This window comes from Accipiter gentilis, chromosome 8, assembly GCF_929443795.1.
Source record: "Accipiter gentilis chromosome 8, bAccGen1.1, whole genome shotgun sequence".
In the NCBI taxonomy this organism is placed as follows: Eukaryota; Metazoa; Chordata; class Aves; order Accipitriformes; family Accipitridae; genus Astur; species Astur gentilis.
Window position 1 is genome coordinate 37,845,363 of NC_064887.1, and position 24,726 is coordinate 37,870,088.

At 42.2% G+C, this 24,726-nt stretch overlaps 3 protein-coding genes across 6 annotated transcripts in view; 1 reads left to right on the forward strand and 2 right to left on the reverse strand.

Moving 5' to 3' along the window:
- Positions 1–614: 614 nt before the first annotated feature.
- On the reverse strand, positions 615–5,697 carry LOC126041468 (kelch-like protein 24). Its single transcript, XM_049807112.1, has 3 exons — positions 2,541–5,697; positions 1,389–1,800; positions 615–1,164 (listed from the first exon to the last, which is right to left on the reverse strand). The coding sequence occupies exons 1-3, from the start codon at positions 3,517–3,519 to the stop codon at positions 852–854; spliced, it is 1,704 nt and encodes a 567-aa protein (XP_049663069.1). The 5' UTR covers positions 3,520–5,697; the 3' UTR covers positions 615–851.
- A 155-nt stretch (positions 5,698–5,852) lies between these two features.
- Positions 5,853–10,925, reverse strand: LSM7 (LSM7 homolog, U6 small nuclear RNA and mRNA degradation associated). The gene is made up of 4 exons (XM_049807113.1): positions 10,833–10,925; positions 10,372–10,462; positions 8,102–8,173; positions 5,853–6,918 (listed from the first exon to the last, which is right to left on the reverse strand). Exons 1-4 carry the CDS (start codon positions 10,875–10,877, stop codon positions 6,776–6,778), a joined length of 351 nt encoding a protein of 116 aa, XP_049663070.1. The 5' UTR covers positions 10,878–10,925; the 3' UTR covers positions 5,853–6,775.
- Positions 10,926–10,969: 44 nt separating this feature from the next.
- The window catches only part of SPPL2B (signal peptide peptidase like 2B), a 30,025-nt gene continuing 16,268 nt past the window's right edge, over positions 10,970–24,726 (forward strand). For 3 of the 4 annotated variants that reach the window (XR_007506862.1, XM_049807108.1, XM_049807110.1), the window contains exons 1-3: positions 10,970–11,101; positions 21,340–21,459; positions 23,848–24,030. Coding sequence is in view for 3 of the 4 variants with exons in the window: in XM_049807108.1 (XP_049663065.1) it covers positions 11,045–11,101; positions 21,340–21,459; positions 23,848–24,030 (360 nt within the window). In the remaining variant the exon portion in view is untranslated. The remainder of the gene's footprint in view (positions 11,102–21,339; positions 21,460–23,847; positions 24,031–24,726) is intronic. The other variant, XM_049807109.1, reaches the window with a different exon arrangement.

Consider the following 24,726-nt stretch of genomic DNA (forward strand, 5'->3'; position numbering starts at 1 on the left):
CCCTTGGAGATCTATCCCCTCCTGCAGTGCTAAGTCCCTAGTCCTGCCCATCAAACCCTCTTCCTCATACGCAGTCTTTAATTAAGGCTACGTGCAGGTCCCTGCTCCTTGCACCCTCACTTCAGTGCTTTGGGATGGGGATTTTTATTCTGGGTCTTTACGGCAATGAACCCAAAGGGGACTAGGGAAACTGAAGCAAGACTCAAGTAAGTGCCCCAGTTTGCAAATGGTTATCATCATATTCCTGAATACATAAATCCAGAACAGCCTCTCTCCTTCTGTGGTGCTCTCCAGCCTGGAATAAAGGTAATTTTAGGCATAATTACATAACCTGGGAAACTTGCTTATTTCAGGCTAAAACGATACTGATACTGGGTATGGCTTGACCGCAGTGGTTGGTTGTGGGGTTGGGTTTTTTTGCTCTGTCCTACAGCACTAAGAGCTCATACATCCTGCTGAAGATTCCCTTGACACAGATTTGATTTGTTATTTTACTCCTACAATTTTTCTAACACTGATGCAATGACTTTCCTGTCTCTCCCAGCTGTTCAAAGGACAGAGAGACACAGAGGTTAAAGGTCAGAGCAGCCCTTTATTTAGCATCAACCCTGAGGAGTTTATGTACCATAACAACGCTGACCACTATTTCCAATAACGGCCTGCAACCTCGTGTAGACACAAAGGTTTCACTGGCTTTTGCTTCAAGTTCAGGTGCCAGGTAGAAAAAAAAAGTTATGAAGGAACAGATCTATTTTCAAAATTAAAAAATTTCACAGACCAAACCTGATGCAATCTAACTCCCATCAGCTATAAAGCACATGACTTTTTGGATATGCTGGATCTGGCATCGCTCATGCCCACGTATCAAATCTTCGCACAGACACACATCCATGAATAGGAAGGGGGCAAGGGAGTTTGTTATCTATGACCTGGCACATATCAATGTAGGGATCAAAGAGGACTACAATGGGGAGGGCACCGTTCCCCTTCCTCTGTCCAAGGAGATAAATTCGTCCATTCACAGTGCTGCATCCCATGAAGAACTTCTGGGTCAAGCATTCCTCATCCACCTGGGTCCATTCATCTGTCTCCACATCAAATCGAAAAGCTCCCCCTCCTATGGTGTACAGAGCACCATTCAGTGATGTGATGCAGAGGTCATACCTAGGAGGGAAGAAATCCTTGATCAGAATCAATAGAAAGATCTGGCCCCTGAAATATTCAGTGTGACCTTGGTCCTCATATCAAGAGTCCCATTTAAACAGAGAATCACAGAAATGTTGGTGGACAGGACTTCTGGGTTTCTCCAGTCCAAACCTCTTCTTGGAGCAAGACCAAAGCTGTAGAACCTTTCTTCTCCTGCTAGGTCCCAGAAGATTATTTCTTACCTTGGAAGCGGGGAGAATGAGATGACATCCCAGCTGTCCGTCTCTGTGTTCAGCCTTTGCACTCCATCATATACATGTCCATTTTCATCCAGGCCACAGACCACATAGATCCTGGTTCCCACACTGACCGCATCTCCTCTCTCCACAGGTTGAGCCATAGGACTCGTGCTTTCCCACTCTGACTCCGTCAGAGCCATGCGCTCCACTGCTGGGATTATCCCTTCATCTGTGCTCCCTCCAAGTACATACAGGTAGAGCCCTGCTCCTACTGCACAATGGCTATTGCGGGACTTCTTCATGGCAGGCCCTTCCAGCCAGCTATTGTCCAAGCAATTGTAGATAAGCACCCAATCCACACTATACCACACAAACTCATCTCGGAAATACCCTCCTGTCACAAAAAGGAAGCTCCCTGGAAAGACAGCAGAGAAAAGTATCAGTTACGTGAGGGCTGAAAATTGCTCCTGAGAACCAAGGTTCCCATTTCTTCCTGGGCTGTACCAATGAGGTGCAAGATGAGCAGAGAAAATTACTGCACTTTTTATCAGTTTGCAGTATTTGATTCCTCATCTGCACAGATACGCTGCGCCTACAGGATGCGGTAAGTCCTTCCAAGTCTGCTCCCACTCTTGAACAGAATTATGGAAACACTGTTTGGAAAGAACCTCTGGGGATCTCACATCCAAACTCCCACTTGAAATGGGACTATCACCAACACTAAATAAGGGAAGCCATGGTACTAAGCTGTCTTGAAAGTCTCCAAGCATGAAGATTTCACAACATCCATGGGTAAGTTTAACTTAATGGGAACTATAAATCAGAAGTCACCATCTGTCAAAACCACCATGGAAGAGAAGGCCAAAAAAATACACTGCTTACAGTGAAGTCATTAGACTCACTCCACATAGAGCTAATGTAAGGAGTTCAATAGTTTCTGCTGTATGAAAAGAAATATTCAGCCTTGTCTAACATTCTCCCAGGACTAAAGAAAACAAAATCACTCTTTGAACAAATATGAGCACAATATGAATGAGGTTTTGGCAACGCTGAACAACGCAGTTTTACAGGAGAAGCAGCTGAACTCCCTGCATTTGGGTGTCTCAGCCTCAACTTGTGTTTGCATTTGCTCAGTCCCACTTCTCTGTAAGTTACCTACTGCTGCCACTGCATATTGGGTGAGGTTCCTGCGCTGCAGTGGAGAACAAGCCTGCCAGGTCCCCGTTCTAGGTTGAAAGAGAAATAATTCTTGCTGTTCCTTGTCATGCTTTCCTCCCAGGACATATAAAGTGTCATAGCTCCGACCAGCATAAGGACACAGTTCTGTATTTTGCCAGCTGGGTGGAGGACAGCTGTCCAACTTCTTTATTATTCTGGAAAAGGTATCCATCTCTCCAGGGTACTTGCTGCGTTTCACCAAGGTATCAAGGAAGGACAAACTCAGGAAAGCGACCCTGACTTCGCCCACCAAATCTAGAAAGTCTTCTTCTCTCGTTGCTGGGTCCTCCATTACCCATCTCATAATACTGTCAAAAACCACATCTTCTCGCGAAACAAAGAGGTCATCGCTTTTTATGAGCTGCATCAGCATTTCTTTGGGTAATGCCTTAAATTCTTCCTGGCACATCACATCCCCCCAGTGAGTGAGAGCCACATTCATAGCAGACGCATACAGCTCCATAAAGGCAAATTGCTGCGAGTAGGTCATCAGGCCCAGGCAGTTAGAAACATGCAGCTCTCTCTCCAGAAATTTCTCACACAACAGTTTCACCCTGTCAAACTGAAAAAAATCAGCTGTTTCCAGTAAGCTGGTCACATTTTCTTGACCTATAAGCACTTGGGCTGTGTGAGTGAACTCAAGTAGTGCCTGAAAAGGCACTGCATCAATCCCTCTGATCACTATGTGGTGTTCACAGCTCTCTCTCGCTCCCCCAAAAAACATGGCTTCAAAATAACGACTGTGTACTGAAAGCACCCTACGGCTGACCTGAAAGAGTCTCTCTCCAACCTCAAGAACTGTGTCTGCAATCATTTCTGTCTGAGGTCCCAGCTCCTCTGGTTCTTGTGCAGGCTCCATGCTTGTTGACTGCCAGGCAGTTAAAATTAACTCAATCCTTATGCAGCCTTTACTCATGTGAGGTCTCTGGAAACATTATCCCCCTAGCTAGTATAAATACAAGATAAGCCAATCTTGTCCTAAAAATAGAGTATGTTTTCTACCCTCCCGCTTTGCTCTTCAGTCTGTCTTGCTGCTTTCACAGCAGCAATAGCAGGAGAGCTGTATAACCAAAAAACCACAGATTTAATTGGCATCTACCTTAGCCAGGTAAGATGATAATGAATTAGCAGAGCTGTTAGCCAAGCAAAGAGCCTGGACTATGAGGAGGAAAGAGGAGAAACAACGAAAACCTTCCTAAGCACTGACTAAATATCAAGAAGTTGTAGAACATTGAACCCATTTGGAAAAAAGTATCCATTACAATACTTTCCACTTCTGCAGATCAAAACCAGAGGAAAGCTCGAGACTTCTGGGAAAACACACCGATTTCCCCAAAGCCATATCCTTCATCAGTTCAAGTATAGTATCAAATTCCAGATTGCTTGCAGTATTTAGCATATATTTAACTTTATACTTTAGTAAGAGATGGGGGAAGCAATGAGCCCTCATTCAAACCCAGATGGCTGTCACATTATTTGGTCATCCTCATTCTCAATGCACTGAACAGATATAGTCATAGTATAAGCAACAGCTCACTGATTCCACACAGTGAATTCCTCCAAAGTGTTTAGACCAAGCTATTAGGTGGAGAGATTTGCATAGTGACCTTGAACTAGGGCCCCTTATCCCAAAGAGCCCATCCCAGCAAGACTCAGTCCCACTTCTTGGTGGAGTTCAGCAAGCAGAATAGTGCTATCTGAACACCTTTTTTCCCTGGAGGTTCTCCCTTGCATTTCTGGAAGAGGCTTCTGCAAAACTGCTGTTACAAATGGCTTTATAAACAGTCACATTTAAGAATTAATCCAATAGAAAAGCATATCCACATTTAAAATTCAGCTATAGAATCACAGAATAGTTTGGGTTGGAAGGGACCTTTTAGGTCTAGTCCAACCCCCCTGCAATGAACAGGGACACCTTCAAGTAGATCAGGTTGCCCAGAGCCACATCCAACCTGACCTTGAACATTTCCAGGGATGGAGCATCAATCACCTCTCTGGTCAACCACCCTCATTGTAAAAAATTTCTTCCTTACATCTAGCCTGAATCTACCCTCTTTTAATTTAAAAACATTAGTCATTGCCCTACCACAACAGGCCCTGCTAAAAAGTTTGTCCCCCATCATTTTTATATTCTTATTTTCAGGTACTTGACTCCTAAATATAACCCAGAAGTCTGCACTACAAAGGACAGCCATGTATCTTGCAATGAAGACTGAGCAACCTATTAACTGAGCAGGAAATGCTGGAAACATGCCCATTGCCAGAGTTTATGCACTTGACACATGACTTTAGGCAGATCTCTGTACCCTCTGCATCTAGAGCCTGCAATCTACTGAAGAGAGCTTCAACAGGTCTGTTTCTGACACTACACTCAGAAAACAAGAGAGTGCAGAGATGGTGCAGCATGTTGTTGGTATCAACCACCAGCAATCTCTCTCCCACCTAAGGGATGGTTCAAGACTCTACTCGGGCTGATGGTGAGCAAATTCTGCTCCAAACGCTCTAAATAAGGAGACTCTTTTGAATTGTGCAATTGCATGAAGAACAAGCTTTGTGGTGTTAGAAAAAAATTACGTTGGAAGGAACATGACTCTACAGACAGCTCTGTGAAGTACTCAAAGAGTAAGCTCCTAGGACATTAAAATCCAGAAGCACTGAAGTTTACACAGGCAATATGCCACACAAGATAATTAGTTCCTAGTTTCATAGCCTCCTGGAGAAGTCTGACACACTGAACTGGAATTTGTTTACTTCAGGTTCCCATCCATTTCAGAGCTGATGCAGGAAAGGTTACAAATGGGAGTATGGTGCTGTTGCCAAAATGAACAGCCAACACAACCTTGGCATGTTTTCTTGACAACCTCTAGGAACAAGACTGCTGCTGCCACCAAAACAATTTACTCTGCCACATCCTCCTCATAAAGGGTCCTCAGGAAAAACAGGTGGCAGAAGCAGGTTACGTACAGCTTACAGGCAAATAGCCTCTACTAGACAGTCTTTAAAATGCCTAACAGAAATGCACGAGTCCTCAGAAAAGGGACCAGATGCTTTAATAATTTCTCATTGATTTCCTGTCTTAGAGCAGAGCACAGCTTCTGATCCGGTCCCTCCTGATTTTGCTGTGTTTACATACCTCCCGAACAAATTTCATTTAGATTTACAGCTATGGAGAACTGCAGTGTCAGCTATAGAGCACTTTTTCCAGACTAAAAAAACCAGACATTCAGGAACAGATTAATTTGTATTTATTCACTCAGAACTCCTCAAATCTTGCTGTTTCTGCAGTATAAAAGAAATAAAAATGTTGACTTACAAATCAAGTTATAACAAGCAGAACCACAAGTAGACAGCTACAATATAAAAATATGCAGTATTTCCAGATACTGCCTACAATTGAACATTAGGATCTTAAATATTCTTCCCCTAAAATTCCAAGTATCAAATACTTCTGTAAGGTTCATGTCACTGAGCCAAGAATCATCCTAGAAGTTAGTCCAGTCCTTCGGTAGAAATATGTGAAACTTCTGATACACAGATCACAGCCCACAAGATCTGCAACAAGTGCTAGAAAAGATCTTAGCAACACAGCTTGTAAAGGTGATGACAAGGTACTATATAAGGAAAGTAATTTTCCTGCATGCGCTGGAGCAAGCAGGCAAAAGAGACTGAACTCAACAGTGGGGAAGACTACAACACAATGCTTCCCAGCTGAGTACTGACATCTAAGAGGAAGAAAAACATGTTCTAATGTATTTAGGCTTTACATTAATTTAGATTAAGTACATTTTCAATGTATTTTAAAATGTAAATAATATAACCAATATTCAGGGCATTCTTTCCTAATTTTATGTGGTTGTTTGAAAACTCACAAGATCAAGAGGGTCTCAGACAATACCATGACAATATATTCTCTCCTGTCAGCTCTAAACAATGTAGTTATACACTTATTTGCAGGAGGGGAAAAAAAAATAAAATCAGAACTTACTTCTTACACGTCATGCCCCATCCTCTCATCATTTATAGAAAGCCACAAAAATAAAAGTTGACCGTTCTTTCACACTAACAAATACACATTCAAACTCCTCCCCCAAAACAGGAAGCTTCTCGCACACTGATAGTTTTCTCCAATGATTTGCACCCTTGAAGTCTTCAGAGACAATCCAAAGAAAGCATTAGCCATCTTGCTGCTGAATAAAAGGGTTTGGAATAGCTTCCATTCCATCCTGTGGACAAATAAGAACCACAGAAGTCCCTCTGCAGACCACAAGTCCCAGCTGACGTGTGTCTTCTGTTAATTTGTATTGATCATCTGGATCTGAAAAAGAGACCGACAGTTACAATGTCAACATAGGGAATAGAAGCCAAATTCCATCAACTTCAAAAGGCACAGACATACGGTTTTTTTCCAGGCACCTCTGCACTGTTTTATTGAACACATGGACTATAGAAGTGATGCAGCAGTAATACCTGATGTCTTCCAAGACATTACTGATTTACTAATTTTCAAAAGTAGCACATGCTACAGTGAGCAATAAAGAACTTTGCTTTGTATGCAAAGTGGAACACATGTCTTTTAAAGAATTCAAATGTCCTTTCATTCATCTAACCAAAAGCATACATACAAGTAATTAAAAAAGCTCCTGACCCTATTTCAAATGCCATTATAGACAAACATTTTTAGGATCAATGCAAATCAGCAAAAGACCCTGACTTCAGAATGCACTGGTCTATTCCCAGACCAAGCCAAACAAGGCTGTGGGGACAGAGAAACACTTAACAATAGCCAATTCTACACTCCTTGAGAAGTCAATATATTCGACAAAAGTGCACTACACTCATCTTTTAAAACTACCTTCTGAGAACAAAATTAAAGCTTCAGGGGCTTCCTTGTAAGCAAGCAAGGGAACACTCTTCAAAAACTTTGACCTATCATATGATAAGTTTTGTTTCAGAGAGAAGAAAGGGAAATGGGAATATTTATCCTTGGATGGGAAAAAGAAACAAATAATAAGAAAAAAAGCCCTACAGCTCTATTAGATCTAAGAAGCTATAGAAGGCTTTAGTTCCACAGAAACGCAAAGAGTGCATTTACAGTAGTGTTTAAGACAGTACGATACTAGTTCTTGCTGAGATGCTTTTCCTCCTTTGAGCAAAACAGCAACCCTCCAGCAGTATAAATAAAGGCAAAGGCAATTGCCTTATCTGAAGAGAGACACACTACTTTATTCAAGATTTAGAGGACAAAAGCAGCAAATGAGTTATAGAGGAGCTCAAGCAAGGACTATCAAGAATGTTCTAATACAGTGAATATGCTTAATCTAACTTCTGTTATCCCTTTCTTTACAACTTATCATGAATGTGTCTCAGTTTGATGTCAACCCGCAGTTTATGGTTATTAACTCACAGAGCTGTAAGATTTCTGTTAAGAAAATTATTCGGGGCGGGGGGGGACACGCGCAAGCAGAAAAAAGGCTTGACACAGATAGCATATTACTTACCTCGCATATATTCAATGGTACCGTCTAGCACAAGGTTCAGAAGAGGGTCAAATCCTTTCAAGACACCACTTGCTATTGAAGACCACACACAAAACAATGATTAGAGACCAAACCCAGGTATACAGCAACACAAGACTTCATGAAGGTCAGATTCAGTTCTCCAGCTCTGTTCCCTCCTTCAAGCAAGGCTATCAAGCAAATGAGACCAGAGAGATTAAACAGTGCCTTCTTTATCAAAGTGCAAATGCACAAGAACCCCATTTGCTTTGTACCAATTGAAACTTAATAGTTATTCAACCAATTCTTCAAAATGCTCTTCAAGACACTAACATTTTTGTTTTCAGGCAATTTCAGAGGCATTTTAAGAAGACTTCAGCATAACAAATAAATACAAGTCACATGACACAACCCCCAAACAAAAAAAAACAAACAAAACAACAAACCACCCAAAAACCAAATAAATACCCTTAGCAAAGGGATATGGCAAAAAATGAGGCAAGATAAAATTCTGAAGTGTTCTCCTGTTTTCCTCAGAAAACCCATCTTCCAGGTGCTCTCCTAGAATATAATCCCTTTAGCATAAGCACTGCCTTCATAGCAATGCACTGCAGACAGACAAGCACTTTGTCCCAAAAGAGTACAATTCCACAAGACTGGGCACTAAATAAATTGCAAGACTACACAGAATGATCTCCCAAGTTGAAAAATACTTGTTGATTACCAGCATTACTATCATTGCTAACAGCCCAAATCAAAGAAGAGACTCTTACAATCCCAGGTGTTCTATGAAAAACATAAAGGAACTTGGCATGAATTTTTTGAGAAGAAAATCTAAACCAATAGATTCAATGGAATTGTCAACTGCCCCAAAACTACAAAAGGACCCCCACCCCCCCCAAAACCCACACTTATCAGCAAGGCACCCAAGTAACTTCCAAAACGTCACAAGCAGCAGGTCCCAGTGGAGTTTTAAAAGACATTTTTAAAAGCAAACCAAGTTTGCTTTGCAAAAGCTTCTGCCGAGCATCTTCCACGCAGCATGCTGTTAACTTTCAGACAAACAAGTAGCCTGCAGGTGGCACTATGAGCTGCATTGGGATGGATAGCTGTAGATACAGTGAGGGAGCAAGTAAGGGGGAGCAGGGAACAACGATGTAAAACCCTCAAAAGTGATGAAAAGACATGGTGAAATATATTGAAACAATCAATGAACTCCAGGCACATTTAGTATGTTAAGAGATGAAAGGGATGACAGGTGTATTAATCGTAATCCAGTTAAATGTTATGGCCTAACTGTGGTTGATACACCTCAATTTAGGGTTAAACATGATGCATTGTCCTTTAAGGAGGACCATCACTCAGTAGTTTCACTATGTAGGCCTGGTTACTTTGTATAAACGATGCAGACTTTGCCAGCAAGTATACCCTTGAAGGAGGAACTAAAGGCTGAGGAAAAGGAAACATCCTGCTCCAGAAGGCACCAAAGGCCAGATGATTGCCAAACCAGCATGAACTAGGGGAAAAGTAAAGGCAGCAGGTGGAAGATCAAGACCACCAACTCAATTCAAGACCTAAAAACTTACCTCCACCCCACCTTCCTGAGCATGTGCTGTAGAATAAAAGAACACTGTACTTTTAACTGGAAGTGGAGAAAAACCTTAGCCCAATAGAAATGGTGGCAGATAAGCAACTACCAATAATGATTTTGGGGAAGGACTTTGGAAACTAAGTGGATGAATCTAAAACTGTATAAATTGCTTGCTTAACTGCAGGGTATGCTAGCTTTGTGGAATTACCACATAGCACCCATCTTTGCACAAACATTAAATAAATAATGTCTCTCCTGAGTGTGTGATTATTGGCTCGTCACACACCAGGTGACAAACCTGCTTTTTGGACAACAGTAACACCCATAAATGTTTCTTTGCTGCCTTAAGTGCACCCTTGCAATATGAGAAAACAGCCAGAAGAAACAAGACAGTTGAAGACAACTAATAAGAGAAGATGAAAAAAAGGTGCACAGATGAAACAAAGACAAAACTGCAGCCAGGGGATTAACAGAAAAGTTAAAGGCAATAAGCATCACACCGGTAACTGCAAACAGGAACAAATAAAAGCACCTGCTACTCATCATGTTTCCTTGAAAGCAAGCAACACAGGAGGCAAAAGCCGACAAGCAAAGACGGAGCCAAAACACCAAAATGCAAAGTAAGCTTCATGCTGCAGAGACACATGCCTCATCCCCGGTCCGGGGCCTACCGCTGGCTTACCTTCTCTCCCACCTTGGAATTTCACTCGGATTGTTTTGTCGATGTACTTGGAGAGGTCCAAAATACTCTCCTTCTTCTTCTTCTCCTTGTCCTAAAGGCGAGGAGCAAAGACAATCTGAATTAGAAAGAACCCTCCCCTGCCCCACCCTTCCCCCCGGTTACATATACCCTCCATAACATTTCTTTTTATTGCGCTGTTTGCAACACGGCCACAGAAGCCGCCCCAAGACAGAGCTCCACGCGAAAGAAGGGAAGAGGACAGAGCCGACTAGCACGGCAGCGGGCCGGCAGCACAGGACGGCCGGGCCTCCACGGCACCGCCGCGGCACACGCGGCCATAAATCCCCCCGCAGGGGCCGGGCCGGGCCCACCCCTAGGCCGCCAACGATCAGCGAGAGACACCCCGGGTCCGGCTCGCCTCCTCACATAAGGCCGCGCACCGCAGAAACCCCGCTTCTCACCGCCATCTTGCCCGCGCCGCCACCACCTCCGCCGACGCTCGCCATTTCATTCGCCGCTGCCAGAAGTGACGTTCGACCTCGGCGAAGCCCATTAGCAGCTCACGGGCGCGGGGCGGGACTTCCGGGGCGGAGTTGCTAGGTTACCCGGTGCGGAAGGGGTCCGGCCCGGCCCCGCTCGGAAACAAAGCGGGCGGCGGCGCAGCTGGACCGGGATGGCGGCGCGGCGGGCCTGGCTCCGCTCCTGGCTGCTCTTCTGTTTTCTGCCGCAGGTGAGGGGCTGCACCGGCCCTGGGAGCTCCTTGGGCCCCGCGCCCTGGCGGGGAGCCCTGCTGGGATGGGGGGCAGCAGCCGGGCGGAGAGGGGTGACGGGCAAAGCTGGTCCGAGGGCCCTGGCGGGGTCCGTGATGCTGGTGGCCTCGCCTGGTCGGACGGTGTTTCTCGGTCTGAGAGTCTCCTTTCGTGGCTAGTAGCGGCCCAGAGCACAAACTGGGCTGCCCGGCAGCTGGAGGAGGGTGCCGCAGCCCTCCCTGGCAGAGTGTTAATGACCAAGTTGCGGCCCGCTTTTTCTGGAGGAAAGAAGACAGCATCATTCGCACCCCAGGCCGCCTCCCCACGTCTATGTTGTGTCTCCGTCGTGATTTAGCAGTATTTATGTATGTTCGGGTTTGTTTGGGGTTTGCGGTGGTTTATTTTTCTTCTTTTTGTAGTTAACAGCGTATTCCCCATAGTTGGGTCCCTGTCGGGCCAGCAGCCTTCTCCAGGCAGCCCTTCGGGAAGGGTGTGCAGGCCAACAGTTGGGGTTGGTATCGTCACAACAGGGATGGCTCTTGGCTTTGGGTTCATCCAGACTGACAAAAGTCACTCTGAGAAAGCAGTTAGCAGGAAAGAAAGGGGATTTGTGCTGAACCTGACCCCATAGCCTGTCTTGAGTCTTGCGTTCTCGTTACTTAGAGTAGTAATAAGTTTTGTGGGATACATTGTTAAGGGTGCGACAAGCTAGGCATGTAATCCTGACACGGGAGGGAGTGGATTTTTAGGTATTGCATTGCATGGTACATAGCTTTTGTATTTTAAGTTCAGGTGTTTTGTGTTCTGAAAATGTTGAACTGTCATTTAAAGTTCTTAATGGTTTGTTAGGTAACTTGGAGGGTACTATGTCTTCTTGGGTATAATTGATGTAACATTTTAACGTGACAGTCTAATTTTTCGCTTTTCCCATACCTGTCTCCTTACTGATTCCTTGCCAGTGATCTTCAGTTACAGAATGCTCTGGCTGCCAGTTAAGCTCTTTTTATTTCTGCATCATCCTCTTTTTTTCTTTTCCTCCATCATCTTTTCCTGCATCATCCCTTCCTTATCCCACACATGGTCTGTGCATTTTGGCATCTCTGTTAATGCTTCAAGTGGACTGGTAGTGCTAGTGTAGGCCCCACAAATTAATAAGATATAAGAATGGGTCAAGAACTAGCATGGAGTCAGTTTCAAGCATTAGTTGAGAAATGGTGAGCACATCACAGTGTGAAAGGACAGCAGGTGAGATAGTCTGAGTAAGTGGATACTTGGGAGATCTTGGCTTCAGCTCCATGCATCGCAGCATGCTTCCCTTGTGTAAGCAAGTCATTTAATATGTCTGTGCAGTGGAACAGTGCTAACGTGCTTGAGCAAGCTTTGAACAGGCTGGCCAGAGTGCTGAAACGGTCCTTCTGCTGCAGCAAAAAGTGGATTTACTGTATGCTGTTAATATGTTTCTGTTAGCCAAGCTGGCTCATTTAAAATTTGTTTGAATACCTCATATTTTGCAATATTTTTACATTTCTTGTACTTGCATTTGTCAGTATGGTACATCATCCTCATCTTGAGGCAGAGAGGAGTGCTCTGATGCACTTGTATGTACTACCATGTTACACCAGTGACTGATGGATGGGGTTATTCTGGGGAACAAAGCTGGCAGCTCTCATAATGAGCTGTTGTGTGCATTTGCTGTGCACCAGCTGTACTCATTATCAGTGACTGACTCTTGTCTTAGTGCTGTTGGGCTTATTTGGAATATATCTTTATCTCCCTCCTTGAGATAGGATAATAGGATTTTTTTATTTTTTTTTTTCCCCTGGGCAGGGGGAGGTAGTGTCCACATTTGCTTCTAAACTCTGATTTATATAGGGAGAAGGAACAGCTTGGTGTCCTGATTTCAGCTGGGATAGAGTTAATTGTCTTCCTAGTAGCTGGTGTAGTGCTATGTTTTTGAGTTAGATATAAGAAGAATGTTGATAACACACTGATGTTTTCAGTTGCTACTAAGTAATGTTTAGTCTAAAGTCAAGGATTTTTCAGCTTCTGATGCCCAGCCAGCGAGAAAGCTGGAGGGGTGCAGGAAGTTGGGAGGGCACACAGCCAGGGCAGCTGACCCAAAGTGGCCAACGGGGTATTCCATACTGTGTGATGTAACATCTAGTATATAAACTGGGGGCAGTGGGGATCACCACTCGTGGACTAACTGGTTGTCGATTGGTGGGTGGTGAGCAATTGCACTGTGCATCATTTGTGTATTCCAATCCTTTTATTATTACTGTTGTCATTTTATTAGTATTATCATTATTAGTGTCTTCTTTTCTGTTGTATTAAACTGTTCTTATCTCAACCCACGAGTTTTTTTCCTTTTCCTGATTTTCTCCCTCATCCTGCTGGGTGGGGGAGAAGTGAGTAAGCGGCTGCATGGTGCTTAGTTGCTGGCTGGGGTTAAACCATGACACTTGGCTAGTGAGTATGGCTCTCCCAAATCTGGGTCCTCATCTGGGAACACCTAAAGAGGGGTGTGATCTTACAGATCCAGGTACAATCTGCACTTAGACTTTGCTTTGGTATCCGAGTCCTCACTTTTCATTTAACTTCCCTCTCATTCTAACCATTCCTTCATGGCATTGCTACCTCTCAGTTGTCCTTTAACAATAGCAGATATATATGAGCCTTTGTCTAATGAAGAATATAGTAACATGATCTGCAGTGAGCATGTTGGATCTAGCTGGTCTTCACTATACTAGCTTTCAGCAGAATATTGAGTTGAGGTGGTACAGAAACTGTATTTAAAATCAGAGTGCTCTATGGTGTAGGTCTGAAGAATTGAAAAGACTGTCTGAAATCTGGATTAAGGTAGTGGATGACAGTTTAGTCTCATGGAATTGTTGCATCGTGAATATGAAACTCACTCCACTGTACAGTGCTTGCTGAAGGGATGTTTTCTTTGTGTGCAGTCTTGCTGTCTGCTGTTGATGGTCTCCAAATTGATTGGTGCAGTTCATGGGAAAGAGCATACTCCAGCTCTTGGGAACTCTGTGTCTTGCATGATACGTGCTGTAAGAGTAGGCATAGCTCATTCATTCCTTCTTCAAGGAACACAGCTTCTAGTGTATGATAAATCTCCTTGAGATTCAGGTGACCAAATCAGCTGATAGAGCTAATGAAACTGGAAAAAGTGTAGGGGGCATCCAGGTGAGTTTTGGGACAGAGACAGGGAGGAACAAACAAGAATGAGCCACTAGGTTGGCTCAATCACTCACACTGCTGTTTCTTGAAACACAGGTGAGCTGAATTCATCCTCTCCACCTTCTTTCATCATTTAACTTGCAAGCCCCAGTGCTTGGCTCTGAGCTGCATTAATTCACCAGCATAACAAAAAAAAAACTCACTTAGCAAAAAAATGGGGAGTGTTCTGTTCTTTTAATGCATTAAATAAACCATAGGTCTGATGAGGTTCAGAGCAAACAAGCATGTTCTTCTAATGCCACAATTAGATTGGCTCAGTTGCCTGTTAAGTTGTACTGTCAGACTTTATGCTTCTGTTGTGTGAAAACCTTTTCCTTGTTTTGCAGCTTTATATAAAACACTTAGCTTTGTGTTAATTGTACAACAGTCTTCATAAAGCTGTGATTCTAGCAGATTTCCAGCTTTGCAGAGGTCTTGCTTGTGACCTGGCACTGTTGTTGAATATGGATGCCTGATTGGTAACAATGTTTAAATACAAATACTCTCTCCTTATTCATATAGGGAAAATAGATAATTCCCTACTGAACTGGAAGAAGCTAATTCTGCTTTTTGAGGCTGGGAAGCCCATTCCTATTGAAGTTTGTTGTAGTGCTTTCTAAATCATATGTACTTTAAGAAGCAAGTACCAGAAAACTCTTATTGTCACAGCAGCTGTTGTTTTTCGGTCAGTGTTTGAAAAAGGCTGGGCTTGATACCCAAACACTTGGAAAACAGCCCTTGGGGATTGTAGCAGCATTGTATAGGATCTGCACAGGAGATTGCATTTTCTTATGGGTTAATCTAGGATATGGAGTGATCTCTAGGAAGTAAGAACCATCATAAATGTTGCCACCATCCCAGTGTATCAGCTGCACTGCTTTGAACTTACTTCTGTTGACATAAAAACAAAACTGGGAGCATCAAAGCCTTATGGTACTGAAACAAGAAACTCTGATGCCTATGGCTCTACCTGAGTGGGAGGATAAGAACAAACATGTAATGGCTGTTAACAGACTTCAGAACTATGCTTTGATGTTAAGTGATAATTGCTTTGTAAAAATGTTTGTTAATCCACATTCTGTATAGACTTTCTAAAACTCTGTACACCCTCTTTTGCTTTTAGTCCTGCTCATGTTCCATTTAATACCTCTCATCCTAGATTTTTTACTTGGCTTTTAGCAGAAAAGCACACATAGCTTCTAAAATGTTTTGAGCACTTCGCATTAGGAACCTTTTACTCCCTTAATATTTCTTTAAAGAACATCTATTAAGTTGCTCAGAAAGCACAATTGTGTATTACTGTCTTCAGTGTGCCATTGGGGATTATTACTGAGTTCCAGTAATGGTTATCTAAAAGGAAATGTAGCAATACACCCTATACTTATTCTCTTGTTTTAAAGATGTATAGAATATATTTTCTAAATGTAAAACTTTTAACTGTAGAGGTTGATTGTTTCTCAAATGCGTAAAGCTGTTCAATTACAGGTAGCTAGCTTCTGCAAAACTCCCTGAAGATTTTGGAGGCAGTTGTACACATAATATTCAAAACTGTGCTACTAAATTTATTAATTTTTTTTAAGCCCAGTCAGATCTTATAACAATAAGCAGGAAACACTTTTGTACTGGTCTCTTTGTCTGTGTTTGGATCTCTGTGGCTTGTTACTCTTGAGAGTAAAATTCAAGCTAATAATAATGGATTATTTTTCAATACTTCTTCCTTTTTTTGAAAGGGTTTTAGGTGCTATGGTTGGATAGCTGAGATATGAGTTAAAGTCCACCATGACAAATAGTTGGGGTCTTTGCTAAACACATTTTTTCCTCACTGCATATGCACAATAGTGTCTCCCTTCCTCCATAAATAGCTGTATCTTGTAAACTTGCACTTTGCTGAAGATGCTTTAATCTGCACTGAAATAAACAGTGTAACCTGCCATGCCCAGCGCACTTCAGGACAAATGTAATAGATTTTAGAGCACTTAATGAACACTGATGTTATTAAAAAAAAAAAAAAAAAAGTTGCTGCATGAGTTATCGAAGACCAATTATATACAAAAGGGCTAAAAATAAAAATCTCTACCTCCTGTGTATTTTTAGGATGATGTTTCTTTACTGCTTTGCTGATATCTTGCAGTAGAATGGCATCATTTATTCTCCAGACAGCGTGGAGATTGTTTATGTTTAAAGGACGATTCTTTGAAGTGTTCCAAAAAGCATCTTTTTACCCTGAATGTCTCTTGGGGGTGCAGGGTAACTACTGTGTAGTGGGGTTTGAAGTAAAGAGGGAGAAATGAGAATGATGGATTCTTTTAGTGGATTTTTGAACAAACATGTTAAGACACAACTTCGCTGCTGCCTCCACTCATCTTTAGGATCTTGTTTCTCAGTTGCTACCTGGAGAAACGAATGTGTAAGATGTATTTGTAAGAGTGTAACTGTATAATTATCAAATCATTTGTCTGTTTAGCTTATGAATGTTAAGCTAGATGTACAGGTCAGTCTGTCACAACTTTGTCTAATTCAGTAGCAGTGATGGTTAGGGATATTACCTTGTGTTTCTTGCCAGAGCAAGGTTTCATCAGTTCTGGTAGGTACCAAGTGATTTGCTTGGGGAAGACTAAATCTGAGCAATAGAGCAATTAAACATGTCTTCAGTCAATGCCTTCAGTTTTGTTTAAGAGTGCTGGGCAGGAGAAAGAGACAATGAAGAATGGGAAGGAAGGGGTTAGGTCTGTGGGTAGAGGACAGTAAGGGGGATGGTAGAAAGATAAGATAGTTGGGGGGGGGGGGAGGTGGTGGTGGTGTTTGGGGGTGGGGGACGGCTATTTGGGTTTTTCTCTGAACCTGCTGCTGTTGGTGGTGCTGAACTGATGGTGTCTGCTCATCCTGTGTCCTGGGGTCACTAATGAATGGGCAGTGTTCCACCAGAAACAAAATGTGTGACTAAAGGTGAGAGCCAGTTCAGTTGTTGTACGTGTTTCAGATTTTTTTTTAAAACAAAGTGCTAAGTGTTAGTAAGGGTTATTGAGAGTTCTCATTAAAATGCCAATAGAATGGAGAAACTTCCCCTTACAATATGAAGCAAATGCTCTTGGAACACAGAAGTGATAATAGGAAGAATCCAGTTACATTAACAATGTTTAGTATTCCTAAGCACTGGATTTCCAAATCACTGGGCTAAAATAGCGTTTTGAGAATGCTACATTTAATATGTGGTCAATTTTTTTCCTGACTATCTAATAGCTCATATGTAGCCAAAGTACAGATATAATAAGCATTGTCTTTTTATAGTCTATTAACAGACAGCATGACTGGAGCACAAGTCTTATGAGGAGCGGCTGAGGGAACTGAGGCTGTTTAGTCTAGAAAAGAGGAGGCTGAGGGGAGACCTTATCACTCTCTACAACTGCCTGAAAGGGGCTTGCAGTGAGGTGGGTGCGGGTCTCTTCTGTCAGGTGGCTGGAGATAGGATGAGAGGAAATGGCCTCAAGTCGAGGCAAGGGAGATTTAGGTCAGATATTAGGAAAAAAAAATTTACTGAGAGGGTTGTCAAACATTGGAATGGGCTGCCCAGGGAAGTGGTTGAGTCACCATCCCTGGAGATATTCAAAAAGCAGGTGGACAGGGTACTTCAGGACCTGGTTTAGTGGGCATGGTTAATGGTTGGACTCGATCTTGAAGGTCTTTTCCAACCTAAAAGTTTCTATGATTCTATGATTGAAGTTGCTCTGTAAGAGGACTGTGAGGCTCTGAAGTGATATTTAAAGATCAGAAAGACTGTCCTTCTTCAAAAAGAAGCATTGATCTGGACTTGTATAATTGAACTTAAAGAGGGGGAGGGGAAAAAACCCCAAACCAAAACAACCTCAAAAGTTATTTTTTGTCCTGCTTTCTGAGCATTTCTTTTGTATCTGGATTTTTTTTTTTTTATCTGAAGCATTTAAAGCTTTCTGCAGCAGCTGTGCAATGGTCAGATCTTAATCTTAAATTGAATAATTGAATTCTTAATGTGGTGGTATTCAAACTTGATCAGATGGGTCACAGAATGCATGTGAGCAGGCTTGGTACCAAGGAGCTGATATTCAGTATTTTGCATGAAGGAAAGGGTTCTTAAACTTACACTTTTACAACTAGTGGAGATGGTGCCTGACACTACTCCCAAGACAGTGCCTGCAACCCCGTTGTTGCTGCCCTGAAGAGCATAGAAGTGTCCCATAGAACTTAATGGTGACTTGGATGATGTTAAAATTAAATTCTGCATGCCTTCTTGTTCCAGCAAGGCAAAGACCATATTGTTAGAGAGTGAAGCAACACAAAGTAACTATTTGCCACTTAGAAATTGGAAGGAGGATTTGTATCGGAGCCCTTAGACTGCAAGAACAGTAACAGTTCATGATACACTTTGTGTTTCTTCAATCATTTCTGAGGGTGGGGAGGATTTACAGTTATTTTGGTTCAGTTAATATGAGAATTAATTAATTAACTAATTAAAGTTAAATAAAACCACCACTAGTGGTAGGGACATTGCCTATACTTCCACAGCTGCTTTGTTTGTCATCCTGATTTCTGGTTGCCTGGGTGAATATCTACCAGGACTTGGTGTACAAGCAGAAAAGTGCATCAACTCCACAAAAATAGTTACTTTTGCAGGGTCTATGTATGGTCTTATAGGTGGTTTTGGTCTGGCTTTTTGGGTTCAAGATGAGGATTGTATCTGGTACTCACAAAATTGCGTCACTATACACAGAGAAGGAGGGGAAGAAACATTAAGAAGAACAGAGGTCATAGTGAAGAATAAGAAGATGGGTCAATAACTCTGTAATAACGAAGTGTTTGCTAGTACCTGCTTGTGATGACCAGTCACCCTATGCTAGCCCCTAGGTCTTTCAATTTAGCTGGAGGATAGCCTGATAACATCTGACATAACCAAAATAGTGAGGAAATTACTATGTTTGCTATGTAATATTTTGCAGGGATGGGAAGCTGAAAATATTTGTGTTAAAAGGAGCACTTTTTGCAGTTAGATGTGGTTAGAATGCTTAGCTGAGTAAACAGACTACTTACAGTGTATCACAACTGAGAAGATGCCTTAAAGTGAGGTATTTGGTGCATGTTACTGTGTTTACTTTTCTCTGCAGTCCTTGTTCTCTTTCTCCAAATTCCTACAGTATCTGGCTTGTTACTTCAGTTTCCTGGAGTTCTTCAGGAGAATTGTGATGTTTCCATGATTAAGCCAACTAGGATTATTCTTGCCACCACGGGCTGCTCCCAGCGGCAGCTCCCATAAAAGCTGATGTAGCTCCAAACTGAAGCCAGGCTGCATGTCAACTGGAAATAACTTATACCACAAGCATGCCTTGATTAGGTGAAGACTTGAGCTTCATGTGGAGTCTACTTTTTTTGTACCTTTTGAAGCTTTGAGGAATTAGTAATAGTTTTAAGAGAGCTTTGAGTGAAGAATGGTAGGCCAGGTTACGTTTGAAAACTTGCCTGTGACTAACTGTGCATGAGGTGCACTCAGAGCTTTGAGTGTAGTGTTCCTAGTTCTTCAGCCCAGGACTGTAGGTAGCCTGGGCTGTACTTGGGTGTAGAATTCAGATGGTCCTTCCACTGCAACTCAGGTCTGTTCCAGAGGCTGACCATCAAGTTAAAGGTGGCCAAAGCTCATGATTCATTGTTCAAGTTAAGGGATTTTACCTATAAGCAACTGGAGCGAAACTGTCATGTTCTGCCTCTATGACCTTGTTGTGGGTTAACCCCGGTAGGCAGCTAAGCACTACACAGCTGCTCACTCACTTCCCCTCCCACCCTCAGTGAGACAGGAAAGAAGAAAGGAAGAGTAAAAGCCAGAAAACTTGTGGCTTGGGATAAAAATTGTTTAATAAGCAAAGGAGAAGTAGAAGAAGAAAGAAAACAAAACAAGTGATGCAAAGGCAATCACTCATCACCTCCCACAGGTAGACCAATGCCCAGCCAGCTCCTGAGCAAAAGATGGCTAACCTCCTTAAAAAAACCCCTCTTTTCACTTGTTGCTGAGCATAGCATTGTATGGCATGGAATATCTCTTTGTTTAGTCATCTGCCTGGTTGTGTCCCAACCTCTTGTGCACCCCCCAGTCTGTTCACTGGAGGCACAGAGTGAGAAACAGAGAAAGCCTTGATAACCTGCAAACACTGTTCAGCAATAGTTAAAACATTTGTTTTTCAGCATTGTTTTGGTCACAGATCTAAAACACAGCACCATACCAGCTGCTATGAAGAAAATTAACTCCATCCTAGCCAGACCCAGTACAGGCCTGTCATTATGACTCTTAGATGTGTAATCTTCACTACCTTTAGCAAGTATAGTTGGGAGTTTTGACAGCAAAATATAGTTGTGAGTTTCGACTGCTAGTCACTGAAGCAGTGAAAAGTATATGCAGTATATAGTCTTCAAAAATCTACATGTGCTACCTAGGACATAAAAAGAGAGCTGATGATGCTGTGGGGTTGTGTCAGACCTACAAAAAATGTGTCCAAGGCTGAGTTTTGGAGCAGTGCGAATCTGGAATTGATCACTGCTTCAGGCTGTACTTTCAGGAGGTGGTAGGGGCCAGGCCTCTTATTCTAGCTCTCTTATCTGTTCTGCAGTAGTCCAGCTTCTTTCTATTGCTCTGGTTACATACATATATGCACCATTCTAGCTGTGTTGTATGGGGTGGTTGTTCATTTTTTTTTAAAACACATCTAATAACATTTAGTGAGGCTTCATTTGATTCTTTGACCAGTTGCTTTGTAGGAGGGAATCTGCCTAATGCATCTGAAGCCTTTGTCTGAAGTAAGATGGAAATAATAACAAATTCCACTGTATTCCCTGCACAGATACTGAAACTTTGTAGAATCTTTTTTTTTTAAAATACAAAGGAGGCTAGTCAGCAGCAAGTTATGCCCGTCACTTCTGCTATTTCATGTGACCTAAAATTCTTGTAGTGAAATTTTTCTTATGTTTTCAGGTGTACTGTGAGTATGGGATGGTACATGTCCTGTCAGAGAAGGGGAGCAGCAAAGGAAAAGACTACTGTATCCTCTTCAACTCTCAGTGGGCTCATTTGCCACATGATCTGGGTAAAGCTGTAAGTACCTAGCCAAGCAATGACAGAAGAATGTATTAAAAAATGCCTTTGTTACAGGGAAACTTTTAATTTTTAACTTGGATTAGTAGAATTTGAAGCAACTACTTTGCTCTACTTAGAAAATATATTTATCTTTTAAGATCACCGTAGGCAGTGCTATGATGGCAATATTCTTTTCCAGGCAGCATGCAGAGGTAATGACTATTTCTGGTTCAAAACAAAAATCTTCCGTTTGCCCAACATAATCAATTAAATGAAAATGGCACTCACCTGTGTTTGCAAAGGAGTTTTTGTATGTCAGTATGATACAAAAAGATACCACATGGCCTTGCTGATATACTGAACTGTGACCTTTAGTGCTTTCTCAGTGGTTCACAGTTTTGTCAAGTGTAAGAATAAGTAGTCACAAACTGTGTCGAGCTTTTGCTGCATTATCCAAAGCTGTATGAGCTGACAGTTGAGTCAATTCTTCACTCTATTCTGTGAGAAAAAGTTACTGTCACTGAATGATGAAATCAGCAAGTACACATTGAACAAGCTACTAATAGGGGAAGATGTGGAGTAGCTGACTGATACTCTGTTGATTTTATTCATTGTATTCCTTAATCTATCAGTTGTCTGCTAAACAGAATTATTAATGTTCTTTATCAATGTATAATCAACTTTTAATAACCCACGGTAGGTTTGTCACAACTGCTGATTGTTCCCTAGATACATAAATAGCTCAGATGCTGCAGCTGCCTTTGCGTTGTGTAGCCCCAGCTAACAAACTCTTGCGCTTGACCTGACTTCATGTAACGTGAAGTCAGCACATGTACATACTGTATCCCTTTGCTTCAACAGCAGAAGAGGGAACACAGAAGTGCGTGAAGCTGGTTTGAGAGGCTTAGGGTCTTGTTCGACTGGATCCAGGCAGACTTCCCACAGAGTCTCTAGCAGTCTAGACTCTAGGATTTGTGAGAGTTGGGGACTGTACTATAGACATCTTGTTTCAACCAGTCTCAAAAATTCACTGGAGACATATTTCAGTAGCTCTGCAGGAGCTAATGTCGTCCAGAATAGCTTGCTCTGAACTGAAACTAAAGCATTGAACAGGTTCTGATCTGCCTCCCACAGAGCACTTGGGTTGCCCATGCTATGTCCCTTGCCTATCCTTGTTTCCTTCCTCAGATCTCCCTCTGCCTTTCCCTTCTTTCACATTCTCCCTCCTCCTCCTCCCCTCCAGTACTCCAGCAGCACACAATTTATTAACTGAGGTGATGCAGTCCACCAGCCTGAGCTCACTCTGATTGTGTTGTGCTCTGATAGAGCTGATAAGCTTTCCTGAAATCTGGACAACCAGGAAGTGTGTGTAGAGACATTTTACTATCTCTGTAGTAGGAGCCAGGTTGGAGACGGCACTTTTCTGAATAAGCTTGGAGCTACTGACAGCTTGACCCTTAGCTTTCCCTCCTAAAACAGTAGAGTCAGTTATACAGGTATCTGATATTGTATCATGTACCTGTGGATTTCTAGTACAAAGTGTTACCTGTGTCAGCTTTTCAGGTTAAAACTTTACCATAACACTTCTCAAGCCTAACAGCTCAACTCCTAGCAAGACTGGGGCTGTGACCTGCTTCTGTTAGCACCGTTCACACCAAGAATCAGTTATTTGGTGGGTAATTGGATTTTTCAGGCGACTTGCAAATAAAACTGGGGCAAAGATGCTCATTGCTCTTTTGGTTTTGCAAGGAACAATTTGTGATGGTGTTATTTCTAAAACCTTGAAGTGTCTTTGGGCTGTTCCTGTGTAAACATACCAGAGTAGATGTCTTTAGGTCTGAGGAGGGCCAAAACTAAGCAGTTGAGGTAGGCCTGCAACATCTCTGAATTGCAAGCAGTGAGAGAAGCTGCTTAGAATCCAGTATTCAGGTACTTAGGATCCAAAATCTCAGCTAACTGCATGTGCTTGGTTTCAAAATGGAGTTTATTTTTGTTGCCTGTGCTTTTGTACTTTACCTTAGCCTGTGTTTGTGTTTCTAGCTGTTCATACCCTACATAATCTCAGCCTGCCACTCTGTGCCACCCTAGCAATTATAAGACTTTGCTGTACTCTTCCTACATCTTGGATACATGTATCAGAATAGCAACAGTGCTGAATAAAACACTGCAAGTGCAGATCATAACCCAAATTTTATTACCAGTAGAATTTTGAACTAAAAGGTGAAGCAAGGCAGGACTCTATGTAATAGAGTGACACACTGTTCCAGCTTTCAAGTTTCTCTGAGAATATCACTCCATTACTTGAAAGTTCTCAACTACCCTGTAGGTACTCTGTGGTTTCTGCTCTTGAGTTCTTTCATAATTTTATTTTATATATATGTATTTAACTATTTTCTTTCTTTGCAGTCACTCTTGCAACTGCAGGATCAGACAGCATCTGTTTTGTGTTCTCCTTCTGATGTACCTGATGGGGGATTTAATAACCAAATCCCCATGGTGATGCGAGGGAATTGCACTTTCTATGAGAAAGTGAGGCTTGCTCAGATAAATGGAGCTCGTGGGCTGTTGATCGTTAGTAGAGAGAGACTGGTAAGTCTGTCTTTCTATATTGCTGATACTCCTGTGATGTTAGATATTGTCTTGTCTTCAGTGCTCATTGCTGTTGACTGATGCTCCTCTTTAAAATAAATAATATATATATGCGTGTGTGTTTATGCGTATATGTACATTGCATGGTGGTGTGTGGAAATAATAAATCTGAAGGAAGGATTAATGAAACAGGAGGAGGTGCTCATTTAAGTAGGAGGAGTGCTGCGTAAAGCCCATGTAACTTTCAAGTCGAGGGCTCAGAATTATCCTTATGTCATATGAAATAATGGAATCAAAGAAGGAGGTTGGTTTCTTGACTCATACTACTACCTTCAGTGAGATTTAGAGCACAGTTAATCTAGCGCTTTAGATTCAACTGGAGCATCACCAGTGTACGTTTTGTAAAATTAGTAGTTCTGAATACTGTAGTTAATACCAGAGGCACACATCAGTCATAAAACCATGACCCTGATGTGGAAAAGATACTGCTTGAAGTTGGGTTGCTGCATTTTGCTGTTAAGTCTTTAATGACTTATATTTTACTGGAAACAGGCATACATTTTGACTTTGAGTTTTTGCTGTCATTATGTTCCTTTCTAGAATATTTTCCAAGTTAACAGAAACAGAACTTGCAACTTCAATCCTTTTGAAGCAGTAGAATATTTGCAGAAATGGATATTCTTACCTGGTCTGAAC

Bases quoted from the DNA above. Each gene is read 5' to 3' on its own strand.
- LOC126041468 (XM_049807112.1), bottom strand. From the start codon at position 3,519: ATGAGTAAAGGCTGCATAAGGATTGAGTTAATTTTAACTGCCTGGCAG. The intron at 1,801-2,540 runs GTAACTTACAGA...CTGTCTTTCCAG, and splicing joins ATATGCAGTGGCAGCAGTAG to GGAGCTTCCTTTTTGTGACA. The intron at 1,165-1,388 runs GTAAGAAATAAT...CTTCCCTCCTAG, and splicing joins TCATTCTCCCCGCTTCCAAG to GTATGACCTCTGCATCACAT.
- LSM7 (XM_049807113.1), bottom strand. From the start codon at position 10,877: ATGGCGAGCGTCGGCGGAGGTGGTGGCGGCGCGGGCAAGATGGCG. The intron at 10,463-10,832 runs GTGAGAAGCGGG...CCTCGCCTTTAG, and splicing joins GCGGCGCGGGCAAGATGGCG to GACAAGGAGAAGAAGAAGAA. The intron at 6,919-8,101 runs GTAAGTAATATG...TCTCTTTTTCAG, and splicing joins TACCATTGAATATATGCGAG to ATCCAGATGATCAATACAAA.